Source organism: Symphalangus syndactylus, chromosome 1, assembly GCF_028878055.3.
Source record: "Symphalangus syndactylus isolate Jambi chromosome 1, NHGRI_mSymSyn1-v2.1_pri, whole genome shotgun sequence".
NCBI lineage: Eukaryota > Metazoa > Chordata > Mammalia > Primates > Hylobatidae > Symphalangus > Symphalangus syndactylus.
Genome location: NC_072423.2, coordinates 142,969,012 through 142,981,934, shown reverse-complemented (window position 1 = coordinate 142,981,934; position 12,923 = coordinate 142,969,012). Strand labels below are relative to the sequence as shown.

Genomic DNA, 12,923 nt, shown 5'->3' with positions numbered 1-12,923 from the left:
ACTTTATTACAGACCTTGGAAGCAAGAGGATTGCATTCAGCCTAGTTCCTGGTTGCTGGCCAAAGTAAGTAGAACTTTGAAAGTAATTTGCAGTATACTTTGAAAGTGGGGTATAAATCAAAAATAAAATCAAGTACCCCTACTGACTGAATGGATCCCTTCTTGTCCTAGGCGACCCCAGAGAAACCTGGAAAACTAAATTCCAGGCCGTGATGGAAGGGGAGGTCAGACACGCCTTATTATACACACTCCCTTTTGGAGTTCAGGCACAACTGACCAGCATTAATATTGAAATAGTGATGATAAGACTGGCAAAATGGACTGTTTGTGGGAATAAGATACCAAATTCCAATCTGACTCTGGTTTAGCCTCACATGACAATAGCAGACCCTGAAGGAAATCAATATATTCAATCCCCAAAATATATTTCTTTGACACATATTGAAATGGTCTTGCAAAACCATCTTTTGTGGGGAAATTTGCTGGTTTCTGGCTCTGCTCTGATTGAAGAGAGATTAAATGAGAGTCTGACACCTTAAAAATCTGAAAAGAGATATTTACCATCTGTTTTCTCTAAGGCTGCTAGCTGGAGGTTTCATCTACATAACATGAACCATGGTTCCCACAAGCCCCTTTAACTCAAGCATTTCATTGTACTGACTGCAAGTCTTTAGACAAAGCTTAACTCTTCAACAAATTGCCCATCAGAAAATCTTTGAATCCACCTTTGTCCTGTAAGCTCTCCTACTTCAATATGTCTCAGATTTTCAGGCAGAGCCAATATATACCTTATGTGTGGGCCATAGGCTGTTGGCCTCCTAAAGCTTCACTAAAAGTCACTGACATGTGACAGGTTGATTAATAGGGGAAAGGGAGTACGAATTTATTTAAAGCCAGGACCCTTTAGGGGGCCAGAACTAATAGGATGGATGTATACATAAAGGGGGGTTTATTAAGGAGTAGTGAGTTACATGATCACAAGGTGACGTCCCACAATAGGCCGTCTGTAAGCTGAGGAGCAAGGAAGCCAGTCCCAGTCCCAAAACCTCAAAAGTAGGGAAGCCGACAGTGCTGCCTTCAGTCTGTGGTCAAAGGTCCAAGAGTCCAAAAGCTGAAGAACTTGCTGTTTGATGTTTGAGGGCAGGAAGCATCCAGCACAGGAGAAAGATGTAGGCTGGGAGACTAAGCCACTCTAGTCTTTCCACATTCTTCTGCCTACTTTCATTCTGGCTGTGCTGGCAGCTGATTCGATGGTGCCCATCCAGATTGAGGGTGGGCCTCCCTTTCCCAGTCCACTGACTCAAACGTTAATTTCCTTTGGCAACACTCTCACAGACATACCCAGGAACAGTACTTTGAATCCTTCAATTCAATCAAGTTGACACTCACTATTAACCACCACACTTGGGAAACTTGAGAATGAAGACCCAACTTCCCAATAAGTTACAGAAACTCATGTATGATTCCGAGGCCACAGTAAAGAGTAGAGACTCAAAGCATGGCCAGAAACAGGTAAATTAGTTTTAGTGGCAACACAGGTTAACAGAGAGACGAAGGAAGAAGCTCGGCTAGCAAAGGTGACCTTGTTATGTAGACGAAACTTTTCTCAGAAGCAATAGATGGTAAATGTTTCTATCCAGATCTTTAAAGGTGTCAGACTCTCAATCTCTCTGGATCCTGGGAAAGGCTTGGAAACGGGAGGGGGCATGGCTGCATTAATGGACATTGTCCACAGATGCAAATTTTCCTCAGGTGACAGTTTTGCAGTGACAATTCTGCTTGTTGGCCAGTGGCAACCATTTTTAAATATGTCAAAGAAATATATTTGAGGGCAAAATATTTTGATTTTCTTCAGTCTCCACTTTGAAATTTAAAACAAGTTTCACATACTAAAAGCCAAGGTAATAGCTTTGGAGAGATTTGGGTTAGAGGTATTTAGAGACAGTCATAGCAGTGGAAAAACACATTTGGGATAAATATAAATGAGCAAATTTAAATATATCATTCCATATCTTCTTTAGGCAGTCTCTTGGTTTTGAGGCGAGATCAGTTGAGTTAAACAGCTATGTCCCATTCCAGGAGGTGGCACTGCAAATGGTTTAGGCCGCTAGACGTAATGTAGGCAATCAAATTTCTAGTAGGAGGCATTTCTATAGAAACAGAAAAAAATAAATAAATAAAGGTTACTATCTGGAGTAGTCTATATATCTAGAAAAGCTAGTCTATAGCTTTTTCTCTGAGGCACCTTCATATTGCAGTGGCAATCTCCCAGATTTCCCTGGAAGTTCAAACCAGGTGAACTTTCTGAGAAGGCCTTGCATCAGCAGATATGCATGAAGGTTGTTTATAAGTTACTGTTATTTTCTCCTGATACCTTCAGTTTGCAAGACTTTAAGAAAACCCCAGTTTTAATTTCTAGTGAATTCAAGTAAGAAAAATGGGAGAAAACATTGAAAATGTTACTTTGGAGACTTGTAGCCAGAAGAAAATTCCGGATTTGGTCTAACTTGTAAGAAATAATAAAAACTGAAAAAACAATGGACAAGGGTAGAAGATAATAACAGATATACTATAGTTTTTGAAACATAATTTTTCTGCTTCCAATTCTTCAATTTTATGAAAGACATAGTAGAACTGATTTATTTGCAAAATAAGTTTTGTGACTATACTTGGTCTGATTATTTGCATAAAGTGCAGCAAGAATAATTATTTACTACACAGGCTTTTTAAAAAATGGCTTTGCTGGAACGTTCTTTTTTATAAAGAATCTCAGATTAGACCTCTTAAAAGCATCCTGAGCCCAACTAAGGATTTATCTGTTTCTACGAGATACCTGTATGAATTAAGTGAATTCTCTCTCAAGGTCCCAAAATAACGTGGGGTTCCTGGGCCTGTCAGAATGTGACCTTCTTTTACCCATTACAGGCCAGAAACCCGTAAAGGAACCTGTAAAGGAACTGCATAGACAAGGTGTGATGCCAGTTTTATCCACAGGGCTATTATCAGCTTTATAAAGTCCCAATGTCAATTTCTTAAAAACATGCCATTCCAGTCAAATCCTTGATTTTTGTCTCCACTTGTGTCCTGTTACAAAAGAAAACGGATTCTAATTGAATTTATGCAAATAATTATATTCCCATAAATTAGCAATAATCACTAAGAGTTTCCAAATTTCAGAGAAATCAGGCAGATAGAAGGAAATATGCTTCAAATTTTGCTCACAAGAGTATACTTTACACAAATATTAAAAGCTGTAAATGTCTAAAAAGAAAAAAATTTCTTGACTCTGAAAAACGAAAGTAGCAATGTTTCAACAAAACCTATAAAAAGATTATTTCAGTCTTCTATTAGTTCAGTCCATGCAATTAACTCCTATTCTGTTAGATATTGGGTGAGCAATCTTCATGAACATATTAGTTCTCCATGAGAGTCCTGGGAGGTTTTTTTTCTCTATACCAGTGGCACAATCTCCAAAGTTATCATAAAGCTTCATTCAAAAGCACCCCTTAGAGTCCTATAGCTAATTGCAAACCACCTTTTTAAAAGGATCAAAGTAGAACAGCTGTCAATGACAGAAGTCTTAGGACAGCCATGGTCAAGGACACACTTAAGGAAATTTGGTTATTTCTGTGGCATATAACAATTTAACATAATAATTATAAATACTAATAACATAGAAGACATTAGAATGATAGGAATATCACACGATGGTGAAAAACATACTAGTAACAGGTTTAATATAAATGTAGACCAAATAAAGTTGAACACCATTTCGTATTTGACAATGTTTCCTATGTGATTTTAACATTTCAAATACACCGAATGTGTCTCTAATATCAAAAAAGATAATGAGGTCAACAAGACTGAATTTAGAATTTGATTTTGGAAAGTTTGATTTTCTTCACGCCCCACTTTGAAACTTAAAACAAGTTTCACATATTAAAAGCCAAGGTAATATCTTTGGAAAGATTTGGGTTAGGGGTATTTAGATAGAGACAGATATTGTGGTGGAAAAACAAATTACAATCACCAAATAGGTAATTGTAAAATAAGTCATTCATTTAGGCAAAGTGATAATTCAAAGATTTCAAAATGTAAAAACCTTCACTCTTTGAGAGAGAAGACTCATTTTCACAAACAATAATGCCTAATAAAGACAGCGTGAGACCAACTAAATTTGTCTCTCTTCCCCAACCCCTCTTTTTTTTTTTTTTTGCAGTGTTCTCAAAAGGTAAGCAAAAATCTTTCACTAACTCTTAATATTAAAAGAAAATCTTATTCAAGGGAAATCTAAATTTTACCATTACATAGCTTATTATTAATGCTAAAGTTAACATTAATAAAATCTTACAAACAAATCTATTTAATTTTAATTAGTTGTAACACAACGTAAGATTTTTATAAATCTTTTACAACATTTTTAAATTTTCTATAAAAGAGCAGATTACTACTCTAATAAAACCCTAATATTTTGACATAAGGGCCTAGATTCTGGTCCTGCATTAGTATGCTTTTTATTTTAAGGTTTAATTTATGCAAAAAGTAAATAATCCCTTTCAAATTTTAGCCAGCTGGCTTATATATAGAATTCCTTTTACAAGATCAATCTTTCATAAACCTTTAGTTTTGTCCAATTTTTAACTTGAAACAATCTTTAAAATCTAAAAATCTTTTTTTGTTTGTTTTTTGTTTTTTTTCAGACCGAGTCTCGCTCTGTCACCCAGGCTGGAGTGCCTGCCTCCAGGGTTCAAGCGATTCTCCTGCCTCAGCCTCCTGAGTAGCTGGGATTACAGCTGTGCACCACCACACCCAGCTAATTTTTGTATTTTTAGTAGAGATGGGGTTTCACCACGTTGGTCAGGCTGGTCTCGAACCCCTGACCTCTTGATCAGCCCACCTCAGCTTCCCAAAGTGCTGGGATGACAGGCATGAGCCACTGCACCCAGCCTGTAATTTTTTTAATAAATAACACTAGCTTAATATTCGTTTCATTAAAAACAGCTAAATCCTGAGATATCAATAAAAAAAACATGTTTAACATTAAGGTTTATACTTGGGTGAACACCTGATATTCACAGGCTATAAAATGGTTAACAAGGAAATAACTTTAAATGTGACTAGTTTTGTCTAATGTCTCAGTTCTCAAAGCAATCTAGGTAAACTGCTAACAATGAATAAATTGAATAAATATAAATGGGAGGGATAAATGCTCGTTGGTTAACTTTTATGTAATTTAAAGTCTTAAACTTATTTTGGATTAAAGAATTAATAGTTTGGCTCATTTCCAATTAAATAGAGATATGGAGAAACATGCCTAAAAGTTGTAGAGTGATTTCATCTATAAAGTACTGATACCCAATATGCAGTTTAGGATTTCACGTTTCCTAGGTTTAAGGTCACTAAAAATAAGAATTCCACTTAAAATATAATTCTGTATATAAAGTCTGTCAAAGACATGTTTTTGATGAAAAAAACAAAATAATATAAGACAAATAGAAAAAAGCATTCTCATTAAAATCATTTTTGTCTAATTCAAATGTTATTTATGAAACAAAGTAAAAAGGAACCAGTAAGTAGGGGAAAGAGATGTAAAGAAAGTTACAGATATAAAGATGTATTTGTGATAAGAGAGACTAAAAAGAAAAGAGAATTATTTTGTATGAGAAATAATTTTATATAGTAAATTTTTTTTTCTGAAGTAAGATGACTGGTTATCTAAGAAAGAGAGAAATTTAGGGTACAACAGAAAGTCCAGTCATGTTGGAAGTGGCATGGGTATAATCAAATTCATAAAAGAAATTTTGTTTGTGGTTATGTTGGCTTTAATTGAAATTGAATTATTTATAGTCATCTTTCTGGAAACTGAGCTTTAACCAAAAAAAAAAATACAAAACCAAAACATTGGTTAGAACAATAAGGGTTTCTTAAAGTATTGATTTGCTCTTCATTAAATTCCAAGAAGTTTTAATGTTTAATCCTATTTTTTCTTTTTGAAACTTCTCAGACAGGTGTCTCAGAAGTTCAGCTTCTGGGGTATCCTGCTGCTTTCAGCCTTTTCTTCATTTGAGAACAGCTGGGATGTTAACTCTCTCTTTCAACTTTTTGTTGGCTCTGGCAACTTTTTTTTTTCTTCAGGTCTAAATCTGTTGCTATAGCCTGATGCTGAGGTGTTTCATCTTAAAGCTTCAAAAAAGCAATGTTTTCTTTCATTATAACTTAATTCTGTGCTGTTGGCTTTTCTTCCTATGAGTAAGGGCCAGAAACCCTCTGAAGGATTACTGAAAAATCAACTCACAAAAGACAGGTCAGTGAAAGAGAAGGCATGCAGATTTGTTTGGAGTGTGTATGCTGGAGTCTTCAGAATAAAGACCCAAACATAGGGGAAATTGTCCTTTTCATGCTTAGGTGCAACAAGGTATGGGCACATATAAAAATATGATTGAGCCAAAAGGCATAACCTGATGCCAATAGACTGGGGAAACCCAGCAAGATCTCTTTGTCTAGATTCCTCTTGACCTCTCTGAGCATGTACTCCTTCCTTCTGGGTATAGGGATCTTATGATCTACAATCCAACAAGGTAAGTTGGATAATTTCTTTATGGCTAATTCATACAAAGAAAGGGAGAGGGCAAATTAGAGTAATATTTTTAGGCTTTGTGGCTGGTTTTGACAAAAAGGAGTTCCGATTTCTAGGTTCTGCCTTGGGGAAAGAGATTCTAGTTTGTACGGCCAGCTTTGAGGAATAATGGGACTGAGAGATTAGGAGGCCAGGAGAAGGCCAAAGAAAAACTGACTTCTGAAGCTTTTACCTTGGGACACTGTCTTCTGAGCTACAACGTGTGTTTAAAGTCTTCAACAAAACCATGAAACTTCCTATGCTGTTACTAAGAGTCACATATTCCCCTGCTCAAGTTACTAGTTAATTCTTTGTTAGTGTTGTTCTTCAGTGGGTTCTCCCCAGTAGCTTTGGGTTGATATCCTCCCAGCTTCTAGCCTTGCAGCAGAATATATGTGCTTAGATTTCAGCAAAAATGCCTCAATAGAGTTTCATTGATCTACATAGGTCACATGCCACCCATCAGCCAAGCTTTGGTCCTAGAGCTGTTGTGTTTGAATTGGTCCTACATAGTTCATCTGACTGCCTGTAGAGCTCAATATGGGCAGCCCATTGTCCATACGGTAGCTAGACAGATCACTTTGATTAGGCAAACACTGTTCCCCTTATAACCCTTTTCTCATCCTGTCTCACTTTGATTTCTCATCTCGTTTAGAATAAAAGCCAAAATGTAAGCATTGGCTCCAAGGCCACTATTACTTGTCAGATCTCATCTCAATCCAGTCTCCTTCTCACTGACTGTGCACCAGTCACCCTGGCTTCCTGGATGTTTCTTGAGCACTCGAGACAGGTTCCAGCTAAGGACCCTGGTACTTTCTGTTCCACTGCATGGAACAATCCTCCTCACACATATCCACAGAACTTGTTCTCTAGCATCCTTAAAGTCTTAGTGAGCCTTTCGTTAACCATCTTATTTGAAATCAGTGCTCTCCCTGTGCACCCACTAACCCCTTTTTTTGTTTTCACCAGGCACTTACCACAATCTAACAGACTGCATGTTTTATCCATTTATTCAGTTTCCTATTTGTGCCACTTCAACTCCCATTAAAATATAAGATTTTTGAGGGCAAGCAAGCACTAGGTCAATAGGAAACACATCGAGAGTATTCTGTAAACTATTTCTTGAATGAATCAGTGAATGAATGAGTTAATCAATATATTTTTTGAGTGAGGAGCTTTGTGTTAGGTACAGCTAAATGGGAAATCAAGTGGGTCATGTACCATGAATACCATATACTCTATTGTATAATTCTCCTGCTTATATCAGAAACTGTTTATAAGCCTATTATAACTGATACCAATTGGAATCTCTTTTTTACTCATCACCAAGAAAACCACAAACAAGTTGTTTACCATTTGGCTCCTTATTTAATCTGGATTTCCAACTCCTCATGCTTGAAAGACAGAAGATACAATAATACTTTCCTTACAGGGTTCTGAGACTACTAAGTCAACTTATGCATGTAAAAGGGATTCATGCAGTAGAAATACTAACAAAAGAATTACTATGACAGATACTTATAACCATTGTGTTTTTACATATTTAAAATACATTATACCTATAATTAGCCACTCAAGGAAATCAAGTGCTAAAGTATGATATGTTTTTATGTTTTGTTTTTCTTGCTTAGGGTATCATGGACATTGAAGCATATTTTGAAAGAATTGGCTATAAGAACTCTAGGAACAAAATGGACTTGGAAACATTAACTGACATTCTTGAGCACCAGATCCGGGCTGTTCCCTTTGAGAACCTTAACATGCATTGTGGGCAAGCTATGGAGTTGGGCTTGGAGGCTGTTTTTGATCACATTGTAAGAAGAAACCGGGGTGGGTGGTGTCTCCAGGTCAATCAGCTTCTGTACTGGGCTCTGACCACAATTGGTTTTCAGACCACAATGTTAGGAGGGTATTTTTACATCCCTCCAGTTAACAAATACAGCACTGGCATGGTTCACCTTCTCCTACAGGTGACCATTGATGGCAGGAATTACATTGTCGATGCTGGGTCTGGAAGTTCCTCCCAGATATGGCAGCCTCTAGAGTTAATTTCTGGGAAAGATCAGCCTCAGGTGCCTTGCATTTTCCGCTTGACAGAAGAGAGAGGAATCTGGTACCTGGACCAAATCAGGAGAGAGCAGTATATTCCAAACGAAGAATTTCTTAATTCCCATCTCCTGCCAAAGAAGAAACACCAAAAAATATACTGCTTTACACTTGAACCTCGAACAATTGAAGATTTTGAGTCTATGAATACATACCTGCAGACGTCTCCAACATCTTCATTTATAACCACATCGCTTTGTTCCTTGCAGACCCCAGAAGGGGTTCACTGTTTGGTGGGCTTCATCCTCACCTATAGAATATTCAATTATAAAGACAATACAGATCTGGTCGAGTTTAAAACTCTGACTGAGGAAGAGGTTGAAGAAGTGCTGAAAAATATATTTAAGATTTCCTTGGGGAGAAAGCTCGTGCCCAAACCTGGTGATGGATCCCTTACTATTTAGAATAAGGAACAAAATAAAACCTTGTGTATGTATCACCCAACTCACTATCAACTTGTGTGCTATCACGTATCCTCTCTACCCTCACATTATTTTGAAGAAAATCCTAGACATCAAATAGTTTCATCCATAAAAATGTCAGCATTTATTGAAAAACAATAACCTTTTAAAGAAACATAAGGACACATTTTCAAATTAAGAAAGATAAAGGCATTTTAAGGATGGCCTGTGATTATCTTGGGAAGCAGAGTGATTTATGCTAGAAAACATTTAATTTGATTTATTGTTGAATTCATAGTAAATTTTTACTGGTAAATGAAAAAGAATACTGTGGAAAAACTCATCATCTCTAAAGTATATGAAAACATTGTTGGCTAATACATTGCGGATCAAAATTTTTCTTTAGACGACTTAGGATATTATGGGGCTAGGCATTTTTTCCTCAATAGAGTCTTCCTCTCATCCTCTTTCTTGTCTGCTAGTTACATTCTTTTACTTCCATCCATACTTTGCCACAAGATAAGGAACATGAGATTTACTGTGTAGATCTGATTTGAAATCCTGTGGACACAGGGTGAATTACTTTTAAAATCTGTGGCTCTGATTCCTCAAAGATAAAATGCAAATAATATTTATATAATTAACTGTCAGATATAAATTTTCAAAGCTATTGGTTATATGGATGAATAACATCATTAATATTTTGGTTATTGGGCCAGCATTTACTGAAAGTTCTCCTTCCATCTTGCTTTATTTTCCTGTAACTTGAAATTCTGGTCCTACTGTCATCTGCCTGCTTCTTCCTTAATTAAATATTGATAGGATGTCAGAAGTCCCGGATCTGAGAGTGTGCCTTGTGATTCAAAATCTGAATCTTTACTTATCCATAAGTCAGATTTTCTTTTTGTAAATTCCAGTATCAGGGCTATAGTTTAAACTGCAGATTTGTTCTTAACACTATTCTCCCTCTTCGACTTGTGATGACTATAATAATCTTAAGAGAAAAGCAGACATTAGAATGGATAAATATTCATTAACAGAATAAATTACATTGAAGCATCAGTATTTTAGGCAGCAGTGTAATAGTTGGGAGATACTGGTGAGTGTAGATATCCTAGGAAGAGGTGGGTAGGAGATCTGGCCTCAGTGGGAAGGACAAATGAAAGACATATATCAGTATTTGAAAGCTTGTCATCTTTCTTACCTATCAGCCTTGTTCAGCTCTGCTGCTATCTTGTTGCAATGCCAGGTCACCACTGGTACTCCTAGGCAGACCCAATTTTCTCACATTCTGACCAAGATCACCTCACAGGAGGATTGGTGGCAAAAAACAAAAATGAAAACAAAATAATCAAACAAAAACCAGATAAAAATGTGGCTCAAGTATGATTATACAGTTGTATACAAATGACTCAAGTAAATTATATTGCACAATGAGTATCCTGAAACCCAATTCAGTTGTTTTGTTCTTGATTATATATAGTACGTAATGGAAAAAGCAAAAATATGTTTAGAGAGATTCAGAAATATACAATTTCGCTTCCAGGTTGAAGACTTCTGCCCTTATTATGCAATGTTACCTTTTCTCTAATGAAATCTAAATGAGTGAAGAAGAATCTCACCAATTGATTTGGCCAGAGATTTTAAGGTGCCTCTTAATTCTTTGTGTTTGTCCAAACCCATGTATCTGTTTTTGGTGGCCCCCTAGAGAGTAGGATGTGGCGTGTCTTGTTAGAACTCTGAGATAAGTAAGGTAGAAACCAAACCTTCTACACGTAACTGGGAAGGTAGGGTGTTGGATGTATATTCCAGTTCTTCTGTTTTCAAGGTGAAGCTGAGTGTGTGTGTTTATCTGCCACTCTCTCTGCTGTAAGCCAGGGAGATTATATGGGGCAAGTACCTATACTGGTGTTCAGGCGGCAGCCTCTAATCCTAGGGAGATACCTATTGGAAGTAAGCCTATGGCATATCCACCTATTTGTTTTTTGTGGCCTAGGGACATTCAGGAATGGAAAGCCCCACTGATTTCCAGAGCTAGGTCATTAAAAAGACAGTGCCTTTGGTGGGAGCTATATAAGTTGTGGCTCTTGGTGTGTGAAATAACTTCTTCAAGAAAAATGAATGGGCCTAGATTTATTACTGGGGTGAGCTGGAAGAAAGGCTTAGGAAGTGCCAAGCTGTGGCTCAGATTCCTGGAGGGCTACTAGTTGCTCACCAATGCAAATTTATTAGAAGCAAGCCTGTCAAATAGTCCTGGAAAGAATGTGCAGGAAAATCCTTCTGGAGGGAAAAATGGGAGTTGTGCATTCCAGTATTTTTTCTGCACTGCACCCAGAGGATGTAGCCCCTGGAAGTACTTAGATGCCCATTGAAAACCACCTCTTTGTCCTATAATCTAGAGAGACTCACACAGGCCTTCTTCCATTCTTTGAGCTAGAAGGTATTTAGGATTCAGTTAATCGTGCTTGCTATAAAAGCCGCAGCACCTAATGCATGGCATAAATCCTTTCTGGGAAGAAACACGGAGCTGCATTTTTAGAGTTCCTTCTCCACACTCTTCCCACAGTATGAAGTCTGTGGAAGTGCATGCAGGCTCATATAAAACTGCTTTTTCTGTGGCCTAGAGAGATTTGCATATGCCTAGTCCTCTCTACCCCAGAGTTGGGAGGTTTAGGATGCAGTCCTAAGAGTGGAAAGAGTGGACAAACTCTCTTCAAGTAGGATTAATAGACCTGGAGTTATCACTGGGGTTAGCTAGGGGAGAAAGCATGGGAAGAGGCAACCTGCTTCTCAGGTTTCTAGTGGGATATTTGTCTGTCTCCTTTCTCCCCAATGCATGTTGGAAACCAGGCCACCAAGTAGCCACTGGAACAGTGTGGCATAAACCCATTCCAGGAAGTGACAGACAGCTGCATTTTAAAGCCCCTTCTGTACATTGCTTCTGGGGGATAAGGCTCCTGGAAATGCTTATGCACCTGTATAAAATCACGTTTTTCTTGTGGTCTAGAGAGACTTGCATATGTCTAATTCCCTCTACTCCAAGAGGTAGGAGGTTGAGGATGTAGTCTTAGGTGGAAGCTGTAATAGTGGGATGCTCATCATGTGGACAAACTCTAGGAGGAATCAGTAGACACAAAATTATAGCTGACTAGATTGGGAGAGGCAGTTGTCTCATCTAACATACAGAAACTAACATAGAAAATCAAAGAAAATGATGAAACAGAGATATATATTCTAATTAAAGAACAAAATAAATCTCCAAAACTGTACCCAAGTGATGTGGAGATATACAATTTACCTGACAGGGAATTTAGAATAAAGGTCATAAAGATGCTCACTGATCAGGTGACCAATGCAGGAACAAAACTGAGAATTTCAACAAAGACATTTAAAAAAAGTTTTTAAAACACCAAACAGAAATTATAGAACTGAAAAATACTCTGACTAAAAAATCTAATAGAGATGTTCAACAGCAGGCTACATCAAACAGAAGAAAGAATCAGGGAACTCAAAGACAGGTCATTGAAAGTTATCAAGTTTCTGTTTCAAGAACCAGAAATACCATTTGACCCAGCAATCCCATTACTGGGTATATACACAAAGGAATATAAATCATTCTATTCTAAAGACACATGCATGGGTATGTTCACTGCAGCACTATTCACAATAGCAAAGACATGGAATCAACCTAAATGCCCATCAATGATACAATGGATAAAGAAATGTGGTACATACACACCATGCAATACTATGCAGCTATAAGAAAGAATGAGATCATGTCCTTTACAGAAACATGGATG

At 37.2% G+C, this 12,923-nt stretch overlaps 1 protein-coding gene across 1 annotated transcript; it reads left to right on the top strand.

Moving 5' to 3' along the window:
• NAT2 (N-acetyltransferase 2) lies at positions 1-9,462 on the top strand. The gene is made up of 2 exons (XM_055294989.1): positions 1-64; positions 8,248-9,462. Exon 2 carries the CDS (start codon positions 8,254-8,256, stop codon positions 9,124-9,126), a length of 873 nt encoding a protein of 290 aa, XP_055150964.1. The 5' UTR covers positions 1-64; positions 8,248-8,253; the 3' UTR covers positions 9,127-9,462.
• Positions 9,463-12,923: the final 3,461 nt, after the last annotated feature.